We start from the raw sequence: 19,091 nt of genomic DNA, 5'->3' as shown, positions 1-19,091 counted from the left end.
ATGCAATCCTTTCTGGGGGCAGCTGAGTAGAGAAAATGGGTAAAAATCAACAGGCCAAGAATTGATGAGAAGGCTTTGATTCTTACTGATTTCAGAGACATTTTTATTTATTAACATATTGTAAAGCAGAAAACAAAAGATCCAGGCAGCTCATTTTCTGGGCCCCTGGCAATGAATGTGGCCACCCCTGTTCTAGAGTGTGGAGAAGAAATGCCAGGGATAGAGAGCAGAGCCAACTCTGGGCTAGTGGCCTGCTGGCTATGGTTAGAAAACAGACTCATCAAAGTGGACAGGCAAGCCATGTTCACAGGCAATAACAATGTTTCTGGACCCTGCTGTGGCTCTATACCGGCAGGGAGGTCGGTTGGACCCTCCTCTGTGCTTGCAAGTAGTGACCTGGAAAGGAGACTTGCTTCTTCTTAAATTTGCCCCATGAGGCACTCCATTCTTATTTCCACAGACAGCCTTGATGCTATTCTTGTTGCCATGAATAAAGGTGTTGGTTGCTTTGCAGGGTGAAGTCAAACCTCGTCTCTTCATCATGGTATCACAGTATGCGTCATTCCGGCCACTTGGTTTGGCATCATAGTGCTGGTTCAGGAAGTGTTTGTACCTGCGATTATCCTGAGCGAGGGTCGATGGGGTCAGACAGGGCCCCAGCATGAAGACCAACAACACTGGACCTAGGCCCATCATCATCTCTTCTAACAAGGCTCCTGCCCAGGGTAAAAGGTATGGTAGGACAAATTAGGTTAAAAGGGCAAATGAGATTAAAAGGACAGGGATCTGCTGGGCTAGTGACAGGGCATCATGAGTCCAGTATCTTCAATCACCTAAAGTATATCTTTTCAAAAATAAATAAATAAATAAATAAATAAATAAATAAATAAATAAATAAAGTATATCTTTTCTTTTCTCTTCCTCATTAATTTCACATTTTTGTCAGTCCATTCATTTGGAAAATCAATGTTTCCTGAACATAACTTTCTGTCCCAAACATTCTTTCATATTCCTTAAGACTCTGAGTACTTACCTGTCTATCAGTCATAAAATGCAATGTCCATTCACACTCTTTAATCCATTTATTAATTAATTGAATTAAAAACGTTACATAAGCTCCTCTGGGTACAAGGCACTGTGCTAAGACCTGGCACACAGAGAGCATTAAGACATACCAAGTCCTCCCTATAAGGAGATGTGGCGTCCATGGGGAAGGAATAGGAGTCTCTAGTTCACTGAGATGAACAGTAAGATAGGAAGCCTATGAAGAAAATGGACTTTTAAAAAAAGATGTTTTATTGATTTTAGAGAGAAAGGAAGGTAGGGGAGAGAGAGAGAGAGAGAGAGAGAGAGAGAGAGAGAGAGAGAGAGAGAGAGAGATTGATTGTAGTGAGACTGAAACATCTACTGGTTGCCTCCTGTATGCACCAAGACCAAAAATAAACCCAGAACCTGGGTACATGCCCTGACCAGGTATAAAACTGGCAACCTTTTGGACCATGGGATGATGCTCAACCAACTGAACCACACTGGCCTGAGCAAAGAGGGTCTTCTAAGCCCAGGGAAGGGTCAATCAGATTTTTTTGTTAAAGACAAGATTCTAAGTATTCAAGTTAATAAATCAGCTGGCTGTAAGGAGAGCAGTTGAGAGCAGTTTTGCCCTGAGGTGAAGGGAGACAAACCCAATTCCCTAAGAATTAGTTGGTTTGTGGCTAAAGGTGGAATTATTATATACTACTTAGAAAAAAAAAAACAGAGAGGAGCATGGAAGAATTGATGCAATATTTGGAAGTGGGTCTGGGTCAAATTTTACAGAAGACTGGAGGAAGAGGAATTCAAGCTTATTCTTAGGAACAAGGTGGACTATTCTCAGAGAACACTCATATTTTCTAGTTTTCCCAATAAATGTACATACACTGTTACACAATAGGCAAATGATGTTACTATGTGATAAAACAACAACAAACAAAACTTTCATCAAGCCATTTTTACAGTTTGCTGTAATGATTTTGTAACATCTTCCACAAAAGCAGAATAAGAAAGAGAAGAGGATTACTGCCATCATCTCTCAAGAGTATTCTGTCTAAACTGTGGAACTCTCCCTTCCCAGGGGCAGTGTGTCACACACACTCAAACGTACCGATCAAGTAAATAGAATGCTTCTTTCTGGAGTATGATTTCATCTCAATGATAGCTATTAAAATAGAATTAAATAAGAATAGATAATAAAAAAATAGAAAACAATTTCATATTAACTTTAAAAACTTTATGTGTTAAGAAATCTGAAGATTTGAGAATTTAAAAATATTTGGTGTTTCCAGAAAAATATTTGGTAATTTCTGACAATATTTTTAGTTCTTTGGAGAAAAATTTAAAGAACATGCAGAGCCTATAAAAACCATCATATTAATGAGACTGGTGCAGCCACTATGGAAGACAGTATGGAGTTTCCTCAAAAACATGAAAATGGAACTCCCATTTGACACTGTTATCTCACTTCTAGGAATATATCCCAAGAAACCAGAAACACCAATCAGAAAGAATATATGCACCCCTATGTTTATAGCAGCACAATTTACCATAGCTAAGATCTGGAAACAGCATAAGTGCCCATCAGTAAATGAATGGATTAGAAAACTGTGGTACATTTACACGATGGAATACTATGCTGTTGTAAAAAAGAATGAACTCTTACCATTTGCAATGGCATGGATGGAACTGGAGAGCATTATGCTAAGTGAAATAAACCAGTCAATGAAGGAAAAATACCACATGATCTCACTCAGTTATGGATAATAAAGACCATTATAAACTTATGAATAAACATAGATACAGAGGCAGAGCTGCCTCGAACAGACTGTCAAACTACAGCGGGAAGGCTGGGGAAGGTTGGGGGGGAGGCGGGCGGGGATAGGAGATCAACCGAACGACTTGTATGCATGCATATAAGCATAACCAATGGACATAAGACACTGTGGGTAGGGGAGGCCAGGGGATTGTCAAGGGCGGGGAAAAAAAAGAGGCATATGTAATACTCTTTGTAATACTTTAGGCAAAAATAACAAAATTAAAAAATTAAAAAATGAATAAATAAATAAATAAAAATAAATAAATTTTAACCCAGTGGCAAAAAAAAGAACAACAAAACCGTCATATCTTCCCCCACGTTATATCAAATATGTCAGTTTTACCACATCCAATAATAAAAGTGATTTCTCACTATAAATTTAATCTTATTTTTATAATTTTGTTTTTCAAATTGTTTGTGAATGAGCAACTCATTTACTTTATGATTGGCTATGATTTCTTAACAACCATCACACATAATAAGAAATTTTTACAATGGAAGAAAAATTTGGCCTTCAAGTTATTCTCAAGTGTGATATGATTCATATAAATCCTGAATTAAAAGAAAACAAATGGTACATTTTCATGTACATTAAATTAAATAGTAATCTTTATTTTTAACGTTTCTTATATGTACATCAATAAACATTTTTATATCAAATATTTTTACATACTTAAAAATGCCACAGGTTCTAGCACTAAGCCTGTGGTATTACTAAACAGCCCTTGGGGTATGACTGTAAATCTAGAAAGACCAGTAAACCCAGGGTTCTGATGGTTTCATGGGAAGGCATGTGAGAGAGGGAGCAAAGTGAATACTCTTTCTCATCATCATTTAGCAGTAATACATTTTGTCAGTTTCATAATAACGTTACACAAATTTGGCACACCATGAAAGAATATCAAATTATACACTATGAAAAATTTTGGTTATTCCACAATATTGAAATAAATAACAGCTGAAAAATTTCCATTAAGAACATCACTTATAATTTATTATAGAATCAAGTGAAAGCATGTTCTTGGGACTTGAGCAAAAATGTGGTACATGACTGAAGAGGGAAGAGCCATCCCTAAAAGAATAACAAGTGTTCATACGTGGCCACTGCTTCAGCACAGCTGCTGCCCTGCCATGCTCCCCTTTTGCCAAGCTCTTTACATTTACATTGTGCTTTTTAGTGTTCTGGGTGTCTTTTCTTTTTAAATATATTTTATTGATTTTTTACAGAGAGGAAGGGAGAGGGATAGAGAGTTAGAAACATTGATCAGCTGCCTCCTACACACCTCCTACTGGGGATGTGCCTGCAACCAAGGTACATGCCCTTGACCAGAATTGAATCTGGGAGCTTTGAGTCTGCAGGCCGATTCTCTACCCACTGAGCCAAACAGGTTAGGGCTGTGTTTTCTTTTTCTAGTTTGGTGGAAGACCTCATGAAAGTTTTATTGATTTGGATTCATTTAGGTCTCTTGTTCTTTGACAGACAAATATTGTCTTCTAATGTCAAAGGCAATTATAGAATCTCAGGCTCCCAAGACGGAACAGGACCTTCAGGTCACCAAGTCAACACCTCTCTGCCTGGGGCCAGAAACCCAGAGTTCAAAATCAGGAAGTAGAACCAGAGCTGTAGTAGCCAAAAGAGTCATTAGGTGGCAGCGGTGGATAGAAATGTTGCCAGTGTGTGGAGAACAGTATGGAGCTACCTCAGAAGACTAAAAATGGAACTCCCATTTGACCCTGTGATCCCACTCCTAGGAATATATCCCAAGAAACCAGAAACGCCAATTAGAAAGGATATATGCACCCCTATGTTCATAGCAGCACAATTCACCATAGCTAAGATTTGGAAACAGCCTAAGTGCCCATCAGCAGATGAGTGGATTAGAAAACTGTGGTACATATACACAATGGAATACTATGCTGCGGTAAAAAAAAAGGAACTCTTGCCTTTTGCAACAGCATGGATGGAACTGGAGAGCATTATGCTAAGTGAAATAAGCCAGTCAGAGAAAGATAAATACCACATGATCTCACTCATTTGTGGAGTATAGAGAACAACATAGACTGATGAAAAAGGACAGACCCAAAGACTGAGAAACAGCGATCAGGCTATCAATCCCCAGAAGGAAAGTAGGGGAGGGCGGGGGTAAGGGGAAGAGATCAACAGAAGGACTTGTATACATGTATATAAGCCAAACCAATGGACATGGACAACGGGGGGATAGGAGCATGAGTTTGTGTGTGGGGGGGAGGTTGGGGGTTAAAGGGGGGGATGAGGACACATTTGTAATACCTTAACTAATAATAAAAAAAAAAAAAAAAGAAAAAAAAAAAAAAAGAAATGTTGCCAGTGTTTTCTATGCTCTAGTGGAGACCAGGGTTACTTGTCAGATGTGCCAGTGCTCTACAGGTTGTGGGGATATTGTTGCTCAAAGAAGGGGGTCTGAGCTGCCAGGCTTGTCTGGAGTTTCTATGCTTAAATATTAAATATTAAGACCAAGGATACCCCATTAGATACAAGTGTCAAAGCAAAACTTAAAAAGTTCAGGCTCTGCCCACAAAGATAGTACAAAATAAAGATACACCTATTTCCAATTTTCTTGGGTATAATTTCCAAGCCTTAATCCATGTTTTCCAGGCAAACAATTACCTGTCTACTTGTCAGTGTTTCCAGCTTGTGTATATGAAACAGGAGGGCAGAGCCCATATTATTCACCTCAAATCACAATGCCTGCCTCACAGTAGACCCTCAATATTGTTCTTTGTGAAAGGGCGAGGGCTACGCTCTCCATCTCGCCCCAGATCCTCCATTTTTGGGCAGCAGCCATTAGCCATGTGCTCAACAAGGAGCTTCTTCCCGGAAGCCCAAGCCTCTGCTAGCCACACCTAGGATTTCTTTAAACTAACCAATGATAATCAAGGGAAGTGTGCGCCATAGACACAACCACATCCTGTGTAACAAGACCCAGTCTTGCACCTGGCCAATTGGCAGGGCCCACAGTCCTCTCTCCTCCCCTACTCCAATCCCCCTATAAAACCCCTCTCCCCACAAAGCTCTCTCTCTGCCTCCTGCTGCTGCGTCGGCGAGTGTGGTGGGCGGGGAGCTCGAGCTAGCTCTAATAAAGACTCTTTTGCTTTTGCATCAGACTCGGCAGGCTTCCTCGTGGTCTTTTGGGGATCCTAAAATCTGGGCATAACATTTGGGGGCTCGTCCGTGGTCCCCAAGACCCTCGAGGGACCCCCAATGCAGAGAGTCTGACTGGCCATGGTAGGTGTCTGTGTGTTCTGTCCTGTGTGAGCGCATCTCTGTAATTCTGGTAGTGCCTGAAGTGGTCTAGGTCAGGGGTGGGCAAACTTTTTGACTCGGGGGCCACAATGGGTTCTTAAACTGGACAGAAGAAGGAGCTGCGGCCGTGTTTCTGACGTTGCCATGTTAATACTGCTGCTGGTGAAGGAGCGGAGGGGAGAGCAAGAGAACCCTCCGCTCTTTCGGCTCCGCGGGCCGGAGGATAGAACAGCCTAACGGGCCGGATCCGGCCCGTGGGCTGTAGTTTGCCCATGGCTGGTCTAGGTGGTCGCACTGGAGGACCACGGGCCAGAGGAGTCAGAAGACGTTCCCCTCCTCCTCTGGAGAGATACAGAATCCCCTCACTTCAGGAGGGATATGGAATCCACTCACTTCAGGAGGGATGCGGAATCCCCTCACAAGGATTTGAGATGAGGCGGGTCGCTCCTGCCATTTGGTTTTGTTTCTGCGTAGTCGGAAGGCTGGTTTTGGGGCTTTTTGTTTATGATTGATCATTTCAAAGAGATTAGGGGAGGCTATAGAGCTCCCTCAGGAATTGGAAAATTGTTAGGAATTAGATGGATTGTTTAAACTCTGAATGAATGTCTGCTGAAAGTGTGTGAGTGTGGAGGGAGGAAGCCTGCCCTCTCCTCTCTTTTTTGTGGATCCACAACTTCGGTCAGGCAGGCCTCTGAGTGAGGATCTGTGAAAACAGGTCACCCCCTCCCTTGTTTGTCTCTCATCATGGATCATCATGGGGTCGGGACAAATTTTGTTTGTGTGGGACTAGCCAATTTACTACAGAGAAGGGGGACTGGATGCAGCTCCAGCCTGGGCTAGTCTACTAAGATAGTGTAAATACGGGTGTTTGCCTTAGCTGCTCATTACTGGTCTGTGTGAAGTGAAAGCTACTTTGATTTATTCTACTTTCTGTTGATACACTTGGCTGAACGTTTGGGCTGGACCCCAAAATATTCTCAAAATGTCTTAGCAGCTGCGAGAATTATTTTTTTTCTCAGAGTCTTTTGCTCACTATTAAAGGGGAATCAGCCCACTTAGTTAATATAAATTTCTGTCTATCAGTTGCTAAATTCGCTGTATTAAATTGAAATTTTGAAGTTCTAGGATCGATTTAAAGGCTAAAATAAAGGTTGGCTAGGTTTCAAGATTGCTTATTATAAATCAAGAGAGAAGTCTTTTCAAGTTAACTGTTTGCTTAGCAAATTAACAAAGTAGTAAATTTCAAAGAACTTGTTATTTATGGTTTTCTTATCTCTTTGGTGGACACAAAGGGCTTACAGCTCCACAGGGAGGAGAGATTTACTGGCCCTGACACTGCCTGTGACATGTTTTGTTTGACTTGCTGTTTTCAATTATTTATTAGAATCCTCATTAGAGGACATAACCTGGTCTTTCCCTTCCTCCCTCATCCTGATTCTGAAAGCATCTGTAACTGATTTCAGGTGGCCTCCAGGCTACCTGTCTGCAAGCCCATTGTTTAAAGGGAGACACGCAACCGGCCTGAGACAAGGGGGGAGGGGGTGTTAGCAGTTATGTTACCAGCTGCAGACCGCTAGAAAAGTGGAGGAGGAACAAAGCTGAAGTCACAACACCGCCCAGCTCCTGAACCACCTGCTTGAGTCCATGCCATTGTAAGAGGGCATTGGCTTCCGGGATTTGCTGGGGGACGCTCTGGCTGGGCCACCGGGAAACCCTAGGTGAAGCAGCTGGCTCACAGGAGGGGGAGCCTGGCTTGGAGACTGGCCAAGGCCTCGTTGGGTTGGGAGAACCAGAGGCTGCGTATTGAACTTGTAGACTGAGGTTTGCTGGGCAGAGGTCCAAGCCCAGTTGTATAGGGGTTAAGCTACCTGTATACAGCAAAACAACTTTCTCCTGTGCCAGAATACATTTTAAGGAAATTGGACAGACTGTGTTTATAGCTAGAACGAAGAACTGGCCACAGTGCACAGCCCTGACAGTAACCTGCAGAAAACTGTATAAAAGACTTAAATGATGCTTGCATCTTCATGGACATGGCTCCAAAGAGACAAGGACAATTTTGCCTTATATAGAATGGTCAAGAGTAGACTTTAGTCACCTCCCCAAAATATTTGTATAGCCCTACCATATCTCATGTTTAGTAGCAGAAGATTTAGATTTAGCTGCCTAAAGCGGCCATGGTGCCAATATTATGTTTCATTGTATTAATATGTTGTATTAACCTTCAATTCTCTTACAGGTTTAAATGTAGCTGTAGCTTCCAGCAGTTGCTGTGGACCGGTGATGGTTTACAGTCCTTGGTAGTCTTTGAGAATAACTGGCAAGTGTCCGGTCTCCCACACTGAGGGACATTGTTATAGCTATGTGTTAGCTGTCCTGGAAGGGGACTATGTGGGATGAACCCCAAAAGTAAAGGGTGTCTAGCTGCCAAGAGGGCAGGTGCCCAACTGGGCAAAGAAGAATACCCATCAGGTTTTGGTCTCTATTGAGAGACAGTTGACAGTTGGCAGCCTGTGTACTGTCCTGCGGGCCTGCGTGACCATGCCCATGTCAGGGGTGGTACAAACCTCAGCTGTAGAGAGCTGGGGAAGGCCTGTTTGGAATACAAGGTCTGAGGCATGGTTGTGCATTTTTGAAGGACATGGAGGGAAGGTTTAAAGGCTGGTTTGAAACTATGAAATTTATAAAGGTTGTGTACGTGATAGGACATTCTACCTCCCTAAACAGAGGGTAAATAGTTATGCCAAAGTACTTAGGGGGGACTGATAAAAGAAATCCAACAGTTACTGTTTTGTTAAAGGAATTGACAAGGAAAACCAGAAAATCTTAGAGCAGATCAGTATATTTTTCTCCTTATATAATTCCTCTAGAATTTGGCAATGCTTAATAAATCATGGCAATACATTTCTTTGCATAGATTCAATAAGACTAGTTCCTAATAGTGGTTTTATTAGCGGAAAACTTTGACTGGAGTATCATGTTTTAAAGAGCCCTGTCTGAGCTCTAAAGACTTAAAGCCAGTAATAATGCCATGAAGAAAGCCTGGTATCCTGCTTCAGAGCCCTGAAGATGGCTGGCGCTGGAGCATCAGGCCCATGCCCTACCATCACTGGCGGTTGGTCAGAGTAGAAGGGGAGCAATAAGGATGCCTCTGCATCCCTGCGGAACCCCCACACACTGTGGGCCGCAACAAGTAGGAGGGCTACTGAGATGGGCCTTAAAGCCTAGAGCATGGGCTCAGGTGGAGTTGCTACAGGTGAGGGATTCACCTAACTCAGCAGATACTGCAGGCAGGCCTGATGACAGCTGGATGGCTTGGCTTCCTGGCCCTACGGGGCACATTGAGATTCAATCATGAAATTCCAGCAAAGATAGTCAGTTACCATTCTTGTTATGTTTATGCAAATATCAGACCAAATTGAATACAGTAGATAAATTAGTCTTGATTTGGTTTTTTTGATAACCATAGAGGAATTTTAAGAAGAAAAATCCTATTTCAATAGAAGTTGTTAAAACTGAAATGCTTTCTTTCCCTTCTACTGGACCATTTGTTATAGTTTGTCTCTGCCAGGTCACAAGCCCAGCTCCTTCTGTGCCCAGGACAGCAGGGAGCCTGAGTGGAAGGTGACCTCTAACCAGACACACCCGCTACAAATCACCCTCTAGAAGACAGCGGACCTTGCCGGACCCCTTGTAATCCTCCTAATGCTGTTGACTTTCGGCCCTTGCATTATTAACAGACTAGTCCAATTTGTCAAGAAGCGTATAGGGGTGGTTCAGTTGATAGTTCTGTGCACCTAGTACAGGTCTCTAGCAGCAGAAGGTGAAGTAGAAATGCAATTTGACCCATGATTGGGCCAGTAAGTCTCAAGACAAGGGGGGAATGAAAGGGCGAGGGCTACGCCCTCCATCTCACCCCAGATCCTCCATTTTTGGGCAGCAGCCATTAGCCATGTGCTCAGCAAGGAGCTTCCTCCCAGAAGCCCAAGCCTCTGCTAGCCACACCTAGGATTTCTTTAAACTAACCAATGATAATCAAGGGAAGTGCATGCCATAGACACAACCACATCCTGTGTAACAAGACCCAGACTTGCACCTGGCCAATTGGCAGGGCCCACAGTCTTCTCTCCTCCCCTACTCCAACCCCCGCTATAAAACCCCTCTCCCCACAAAGCTCTCTCTCTACCTCCTGCTGCTGCGTTGGTGAGTGTGGTGGACGGGGAGCTCAAGCTAGCTTGAATAAAGACTCTTTTGCTTTTGCATCGGACTCGGCAGGCTCCCTTGTGGTCTTTTGGGGATCCTGAAATCTGGGCATAACATTTTGTATTATTTTTTTTTTTTTAGTGATTGACTTAATTTTCCTCTCAAGGCTTAAGTTTGTTTATCTAGAGAATGAGAGAGTTGCTAATTATAAAGTCAAGATTCTTTAAGCATAAGAGAATCTTTTCCAGTTTTACTAGCAGAAGTCTAGTGGAATTACAGAGGCCAGGTTGTATAAGTTTAGCTGGTAGATAGCATAAGGCACCTTGTGAAAGAAATAGATGATAAGACCTGTGATCCAAACTCGCTGAAATGTATCATTTCTTAAGGCTCAGTGTATTAGCTAAGTCCACAGACAACCTCTAATTAAGGCCCTAGACTGATGCCACACAGGGGCTTCATATCCTACAAAGCAACTTGCTGGTTGGAGGTTGAAGGCCTCCCATCCCAGCCTGGTGAGGTGAAGGAAAAAGTCTTTGCTTCTAACTTGCAGTATTTGCACATTAATTCTGTAAGAATTTAGCTAAATTGTTCTCAGGTTTATTATAATCTTGAATCCCTAAGACATCCAGAAACCCAAACCAAGGCAGTACACACCATGGCCACCAGTATGTAATATCTACTCCCCCACTCACAACTTGCTCACTCATATATTCAATCCTAAATTTCCCCAAAAGAGGTAAAATGAATTTGGAAGAAAACAAGTATGAGACAGATTATTTGTGGTGCTGCAGTGAATCTGCCCAGGGCCTAGCCTGGGCCAAGGGTTTAGAACCTCATATCTGGTCGTCAAACTCACTCACACATAACCTTCCATATTCAAGCACATAAGTGTCAGTCAGCTTTTTGTCAGCAAAATATGTCCCCTCTGTTCTTCACACTAACTTTATCATCTGTCTCAAACCAATCCTTTAATCTTCACAAGAATTCATATTCTCTTCCTCTTTCCACAGGCAATGTTTTGTATTCAAGAGATTCATCGAAATTTACACGCCAGAGACTTAACTTACAGTCTATGATAAGTAACTATGGTTTAATTTCCATACATGTAGCTTCACACTTTTATATATTCTAGGGCAGTATCCCACAAAGTGAAAGCATAATATGACTTCATCATATTCCTCCCTTTATCTCTTTTCCTTCTTTCTTCCCTTCATCCTGCTAGTGTACCTTCTTTTGATCTTGAATGTGTTCCACTTGGCTCTTAAAGAGCAATCAAAACTTTTTTTTTTTTTTTTTTTTTTAATATATTTTATTGATTTTTTACAGAGAGGAAGGGAGAGAGATAGAGAGTTAGAAACATCGATGAGAGAGAAACATCAATCAGCTGCCTCCTGCACATCTCCTACCGGGGATGTGCCCGCAACCCAGGTACATGCCCTTGACCGGAATCGAACCTGGGACCTTTCAGTCCGCAGGCCGACGCTCTATCCACTGAGCCAAACCGGTTTTGGCTCAAAACTTTTTTAAGTAAAAAAATTAGTAGGTAAGATTAGAAGAAAACAGAGCTAAAAGCATTCTTTTTGTTTCTTTTCTTGCTCTGCCACATTTAATGGCTGTTTCTGGGGGCATCCAGATGCCCTTCAGCAAATGGCTTCCCCAGGTCTTTGGGTATTTTATCACAATTTAGGAATTCCTTCTGAATCTCCACTTGCTCCCAGTCTCACTGATCTCCCTTCACACACACGCATGCATGCACGCACGCATGCACAATGCCAAAAGAAATCTGCTTTCATTTTAAACTTTAGAATCTGTTTCCTTCTTTCTTAGTTCATAAGTTGGGCCCATAGTGCTTAAAGGGGGAAAAAATTGTTTTAATGAAATAGCTAAATGGCTAAAAATAGTATCTATATATTTAAAAAATACAGTGATAGATTACCCAGGGGTAAGAATCTTACCAAATTGGGAAGAGTCCCTCCAACTGAAGATGGTTTCCACCTCTTTGCTCCTGGAGAAGAGTTCCAGCTGTGTGCACTGGTTCCTTCTGGTTCTAATTATATAGCGATCAAATGAACTGGGTGGGGAAACTAGTTCATAAGATCCCTGATCCTGGCAGAGATAAGGAAACCGAGGACACTGCCCTTGGCTAACAAGGAAACTCACCTTTTTCTTACGAATGACTAGATCAAATATTTACCCACTGGAGTGGATTAAAATTTGTTCCAGGAGGCAATTTTTTAAAATATATTTTATTGATTTTTGTACAAAGAGGAAAGGAGAGGGATAGAGAGTTAGAATCATCGATGAGAGAGAAACATTGATCAGCTGCCTCCTCCACACCCACTACTGGGGATGTGCCCGCAACCAAGGTACATGGTCTTGACCAGAATCGAACCTGGGACCCTTGAGTCTGCAGGCTGACGCTCTATCCACTGAGTCAAACCAATTAGGGCCTGAGTATGCTAATTTAAAGCCTCTTTCTCACCATGAAAAGTTTGACAAAATTTAGAAATGCGTCTGGGATTTCTGTGCTCATAAGGAGAGAAACAAGCTTAAGATAAAATGTGTACACAGTCCAATTTTGGATTTTAATAAAGTCTTGAGCTGGGCTTAAATCTGTCTTTGTGATGGTACAAAATAAAACCCCAGACTGGTTATTTCTTAAGAAAGATGGTGAATTTGACCCAAAGGAAAAAATGCAGACTAGGTTCTAGCAACAAGATTGGTATTTCCATAATAAAGAATAGTTTTTAAAATGCTAATGAAGCATGTTCAAAAATTAACTTTAAGGCTGCCAAAAGAAAAATCAGTAAAATTGTCTCTGTTACAAAAATTTGCTAAAGAATATGCCTTAAAATAATAGTAATTGGATTTGAATCTCAAGAATTATTGCTGAAACACAGATTAATAATATATTAATTATAAAAATTATTAAGTAGACCAGGTGAAGACTGGCTACACCCTTTAATTAAGAAGGTTGGCTTCCCAAGGCAATCTCTAATGGAGGAAGGGAGTAACTGCCCTTACCCACCCGCCCCACACCCCCTTTCCCAACAGAACAAGCAGATAGGCCAAAAATTTCCCACAGGACAGCAACTTCTAAAGACAAGCTTGCTTCCTGGTTTCCCATCCTTGGGGCTAGTCACATTTCCAGCAGAAAGAATGTAACTAATTTGCATTTTAATAGCTACCTATTATAGGTTCCAGTCAATGACAGCCCAAGACTTTGGGAGTTTGCTAAATTGAATTAGATATTTTGAAATAACAAAATGCTGAAATGTTAATCTAAATTTACCTTGTTATAGGTTCAATCAGCGAGATAGACCACCAACTCAGAATTTAAATTTATTAAGCTGGCCAGCTGGCTACAGTGCATCTCTCCTCTCTGGGAGCCTCACAGCTGGAGTGCTGACCAAGGATCCCACAAAGCTTTTATTTGCAAGAACTACAAAGCATTAACTGGCAGGGTAAAAGTTCAGTAGGAAAACAGGGCCACACCTGGCTGGAGCATATCATACCACTTTGTTTCTTTAAAACAAACAGTAATTTTTCTATGCCATAGTTCCTGCCCCCAACACATTCAGAAATCTTTCCATTTCGTGGTCCCTGCCACCAGTACATTCCCTACTGGTGTTTTTTTTTTTTTTTTTAATTAAATCTTTATTGTTCAGATTATTACAGTTGTCCCTCTTCCCCCCACCTCCCGTAGCTCCCCTACACACGGTTCCCACCCTACCCTCTGCCCACACCCCCCCCCCCTCACTGTCCTCATCCATAGGTGCATGATTATAGTCCAGTCTCTTCCTGCATCCCCACACCCCTTTACCTCCAAGAATAGTCAGTCCACACCCTTTCTATGCCCCGATTCTATTATAATCACGTTTATTCTGTTCATCAGATTATTTATTCACTTGATTTTTAGATTCACTTGTTGATAGATGTGTATTTGTTATTCATAATTTGTATCTTTACCTTTTTCTTCTTCTTCCTCTTCTTAAAGGATACCTTTCAGCATTTCATATAATACTGGTTTGGTGGTGATGAACTCCTTTAGCTTTTTCTTATCTGTGAAGCTCTTTATCTAACCTTCAATTCTGAATGATAGCTTGCTGGATAAAGTAATCTTGGTTGTAGGTTCTTGGTATTCATCACTTTGAGTATTTCTTGCCACTCTCTTCTGGCCTGCAAAGTTTCTGTTGAGAAATCAGCTGACAGTCCTATGGGTACTCCCTTGTAGGTAACTGAGTTTCTTTCTCTTGCTGCTTTTAAGATTCTCTCTTTGTCTTTTGCTCTTGGCATTTTTTTTTAAAATTAAATCTTTATTGTTCAGATTATTACATTTGTTCCTCTTTTTCCCCCCATAACTCCCCTCCTCCCAGTTCCCACCCCACCCTCTGCCCTCACTCCCCACCCACTGTCCTCATCCATAGGTGCACGATTTTTGTCCAGTCTCTTCCCACATCTCCCACACCCCCTTCCCCCCCAAGAATAGTCAGTCCATTCCCTTTCTATGTCCCTGATTCTATTATGATCACCAGATTATTTATTCACTTGATTCTTAAATTCACTTGTTGATAGATGCATGTTTGTTGTTCATAATTTGTATCTTTACCTTTTTCTTCTTCTTCCTCTTCTTAAAGGATACCTTTCAGCATTTCATATAATACTGGTTTGGTAGTGATGAACTCCTTTAGCTTTTCCTAATCTGTGAAGCTCTTTATCTGACCTTCAATTCTGAATGATAGCTTTGCTGGATAAAGTAATCTTGGTTGTAGGTTCTTGGCATTCATCACTTTGAATATTTCTTGCCACTCCCTTCTGGCCTGCAAAGTTTCTGTTGAGAAATCAGCTGACAGTCGTATGGGTATTCCCTTGTAGGTAACTGAGTTTCTTTCTCTTGCTGCTTTTAAGATTCTCTCTTTGTATTTTGCTCTTGGCATTTTAATTATGATGTGTCTTGGTGTGGTCCTCTTTGGATTCCTTCTGTTTGGGGTTCTCTTCGCTTCTTGGACCTGTAAGCCTATTTCTTTCACCAGGTGGGGGAAGTTTTCTGTCATTATTTCTTCAAATAGGTTTTCAATATCTTGCTCTCTCTCATCTTCTGGCACCCCTATAATTCTGATGTTGGTACGCTTGAAGATGTCCCAGAGGCTCCTTACACTATCTTCGTATTTTCAGATTCTTTTTTCATTTTGCTTTTCTGGTTGGGTGTTTTTTGCTTCTTCGCATTTCAAATCTTTGCCTTGATTCTTGCGCTCCTCTGGTCTGCTGTTGGGTGTCTGTATAGTATTCATTATTTCAGTCAGTGTATGCTTAATTTCTAGTTGGTTCTTTATCATAACATCGAGGGTCTCATTAGATTTCTTGAGGATCTCACTACATTTATTGACGGCTTCTAGACAGTTCTTAAGAGACCTTAAAAGTGTGGTTCTGAACTCAGTATCCTCCATTGACAGTTTTGTCCTGTTTCTTTGCCTCCGCATTTTTTATGCTTTCTTGGTGCACCCCCTAGTGGTCTTTGTGCGCAGTCTTGTTGTAGTTAAGCCTTGATTGTTGTCGGCAATATCGGGGGTGATTTGACCTCCAGGCTAACTGGCTATGAGAGTCCGCTGTGTCTGCAGTGGGAGAGCTTCTGTGCTGGATCTCTAGGGTGGTGCTAATCTAGCGTTTGCCTGAGGCTATCCGGCAAATGGCTCTGCGCAGGGCTTGGGCGGGGCAGGTCCCCGGGGATCTACAGGGCGGCCAGAGCGAGCAGTTATAGCTGCTCTCAGTTCCGTCCCTAGGGGCTCTGCCTCACAGAGTCCCAGCAACCGCTGCAAACCTCGGAGAGAAAGCTGCCTTCGAGTTCCGACCAAAGCCAGACAGTCCCGCTTCTCCCGTTTGAGTCTGGATCCCTAGAGACTCGCCCGGATCTGGAGCTCAGAGTCTGAAACTCCCTCCTGATTGAAAACAACAACCGCGCCCTCCACCTCCAGCCCGCTCCGCGTGCACTCCGCACCTTAGTATTTCACTTCAGCATTGCACCTCCTCTGAGTCTGGGTATGATATTCTCTTTCCTCCTAGTTGTAGAATTTCCACTCAGCCAGCCTTCCTGTGGTTCTGGATGATGTCCGTTCCGTCTTTTAGTTGGTTTTTGAAGTGGTTGTTCGAGGCAGCAATCTCCGGCGTTAACCTATGCCGCCATCTTGGTTTCTCCTCCTGCTCTTGGCATTTTAATTATGATGTGTCTTGGTGTAGTCCTTTTTGGGTTCCTTTTGTTTGGGGTTCTCTGCACTTCCTGGACTTTTAGTCTATTTCTTTCACCAGGTAGGGGAAGTTTTCTGTCATTATTTCTTCAAATAGGTTTTCAATATCTTGCTCTCTCTCATCTTCTGGCACCTCTATAATTCTGATGTTGGTACGCTTGAAGCTTTTCCAGAGACTCCTTACACTATCTTCGTATTTTTGGATTCTTTTTTCATTTTGCTTTTCTGGTTGGGTGTTTTTTGCTTCTTCGTATTTCAAATCTTTGACTTTATTCTTGTGATCCTCTAGTCTGCTATTGGAACTCTGCATAATGTCCTTTATTTCAGTCAGTGTATGCTTAATTTCTAGTTGGTCCTTTTTCATAACCTCGAGGGTCTCACCAGACTTTTTGAGGGTCTTACTAAATTTATCGGCAGTTTCTACAAAGTTCTTGAAAAACCTTAAAGTGTGGTTTTGAACTCTATATCCAGTAGTTTGCTTTCCTCCATTTCTGTCATTTGTGTACTGTTTCTTTGTCTCCACATTTTTTATGCTTCCCTGTGTTGGTAGAGTGGCTTTGTGTGCTAGGTGTCCTACAGGGCCCAGTGGCTCAGCCTCCTCAATTACCTGAGGTGGACACTCTTGGTGCACCTCTTTGTGAGCTTTGTGCCCATTCTTGTTTTAGTTAAGCCTTGATTGTTGTAGGTATCACTGGGAGGATTTGACTTCCAGGCCAATTGGCTGAGAATCAGCTGTGTCTACAGTGGGAGAACTTCTGTGCTGAAGTCAACCTTCTGGGGCAAGACTTGCTTCAGTGGGGCTTTGGTGCTCACTGAGTCTGCCCTCTGAGTATGTCCCTTATGGATCTGAGGAGTTGTAATCTGGATGGCCCTCCTCTGACCACTGGGTACACTGGCCCTTGGATCTAAGGAGGTGCTAATTTAGCCTCTGCCTGAGGCTACCCAGCAGGAGCTACGAAGAGATCTGCAGATTCCCCGTCCTTGTTTGGGGTTTGGAGGTGCCCAGATGAGGCCCAGCTGTGAAACAATGCAAGCTGCTGTGGGGCCTTGGGCCTTCTCTTGTAAGTTCTGGGTCTGTCTGGCCCAGCTGCAGTTTGTTAGGTAATTTTCAGATTGCAAAGGGCCAGGCCATTCATATGCAAAATCCTCTGCAGCAGCTTGGGTGGGACAGGGTCTCAGGGGATCAGCAGGGCAGAGCAAGCAGCTATGGCTGCTCCTCAGCCCTGCCCTAAGGGGCCCAGCATCTCAGTGTCCCGGTAATTGCTGCAAGCACCTCTGAGAGAAAGCCGCCCTCGAGTTCCGAGTTCTGCCCACTGCCAGACAGTCCAGTCTCTCCCCTTATGAGTCTGGGTCCCCAGAGACTTCCTGGAACTGGAGTTCAGAGCAGTCGGGGGCTTGTGACTCCCTCCCGATTCAAAAAGACAGCCGCTGCGCGGAGCTCTGCTGACAGCTGCGAGGGGAAGCTGGGAAGAGATAACTTCCTGGGGCAAAGGTTGCTCTGCAGCACAATTTGGGCTTAGGAGGAGCTGCCATTGTCATGATCTACAGATGGGTTTCCCTGAAGCTGCCAGAACTCATCAAATTGAAGGTGCTCCAACTAGTCCTGCAGTTGAAGGGTTTAAAGCAAATCTTGTCATTAAGAAGATGGAGAAGAAGCTTGAAGAGGAAGGGGAACAGTTTCTGAAGAAAATCGGCGGAATTTTTGCCTTCAAGGTAAAGGATGGCCCTGGGGGTCAAGAAGCCACCTGGGTGGTGGATGTGAAGAATGGCAAGGGATCAGTGCTTCCCAACTCAAATAAGAAGGCTGACTGCATGATCACAATGGCTGACTAGGACTTGATGGCTTTAATGATGGGTAAAATGAATCCGCAGTCGGCCTTCTTTCAAGGCAAATTGAAAATCGCTGGCAACATGGGTCTGGCTATGAAGTTACAGAATCTTCAGCTCCAGCTGGGCAAAGCTAAGCTGTGAAAAACTTCCTGTGCCTACCTTTGAAAATCAAAATGAGACTTACAGATATATATCCATGTATTTCACTGTCAGAACTTAGACTGAAACCAAGCATTGGCAAATAGCATGAGATTTGTTTTTAAGTGGGTGTGACCAATCCTGTTTTTCCTAAGCTCTGAGTAAATAGAGGCTGATGGTGTACTACTGCTTTGCTGAATTGCATACAACTGTGCATTACAAAGTTAATATGGTAATTATGGTTTGGGGTAAAATTGAATTCCAGAATAAAATTAGGAACAGCAAAATCCAAAAACTATGTAAACAAAAGCTCACATTTTGCTTATGAAGTGTATTTGAGGATTATTCTGCTGAAGATTCAATTTAAGTTTTCCTTGGGAGAACTAGGGATGAAACCAAATACCAGAAGCTGGCCAGAAATTAGTGTTGTGCACTTAATGACCTTAATCTGTTTTCCATTAACAGTTTTTACAATTCTGTGCTGGGATTAAAACAATTAAAATTTTGGCATTTTGTGCCATCAGAATGGTATTTTCTTCCCAGCTCT

General features: G+C 42.5%; 1 protein-coding gene and 1 pseudogene across 2 annotated transcripts; one reads left to right on the top strand and one right to left on the bottom strand.

The window, feature by feature from the left end:
- Positions 1 to 264: 264 nt before the first annotated feature.
- Positions 265 to 699, bottom strand: LOC308531606 (angiogenin-like; the record flags this gene model as incomplete). Its single annotated transcript, XM_081108616.1, has 1 exon — positions 265 to 699. The coding sequence occupies one exon, from the start codon at positions 697 to 699 to the stop codon at positions 265 to 267; it is 435 nt and encodes a 144-aa protein (XP_080964742.1).
- A 17,425-nt stretch (positions 700 to 18,124) lies between these two features.
- On the top strand, positions 18,125 to 18,547 carry LOC308514397 (sterol carrier protein 2-like; annotated as a pseudogene). Its single transcript has one exon. The product of its transcript is annotated as a sterol carrier protein 2-like (transcript).
- Positions 18,548 to 19,091: the final 544 nt, after the last annotated feature.

The sequence above is a fragment of the Myotis nattereri genome (genome assembly GCF_964212035.1).
Source record: "Myotis nattereri genome assembly, chromosome: 1".
Classification (NCBI taxonomy): Eukaryota; Metazoa; Chordata; class Mammalia; order Chiroptera; family Vespertilionidae; genus Myotis; species Myotis nattereri.
The sequence above is the reverse complement of the archived record's forward strand: the minus strand, read 5'-3'. Positions and strand labels throughout refer to the sequence as shown.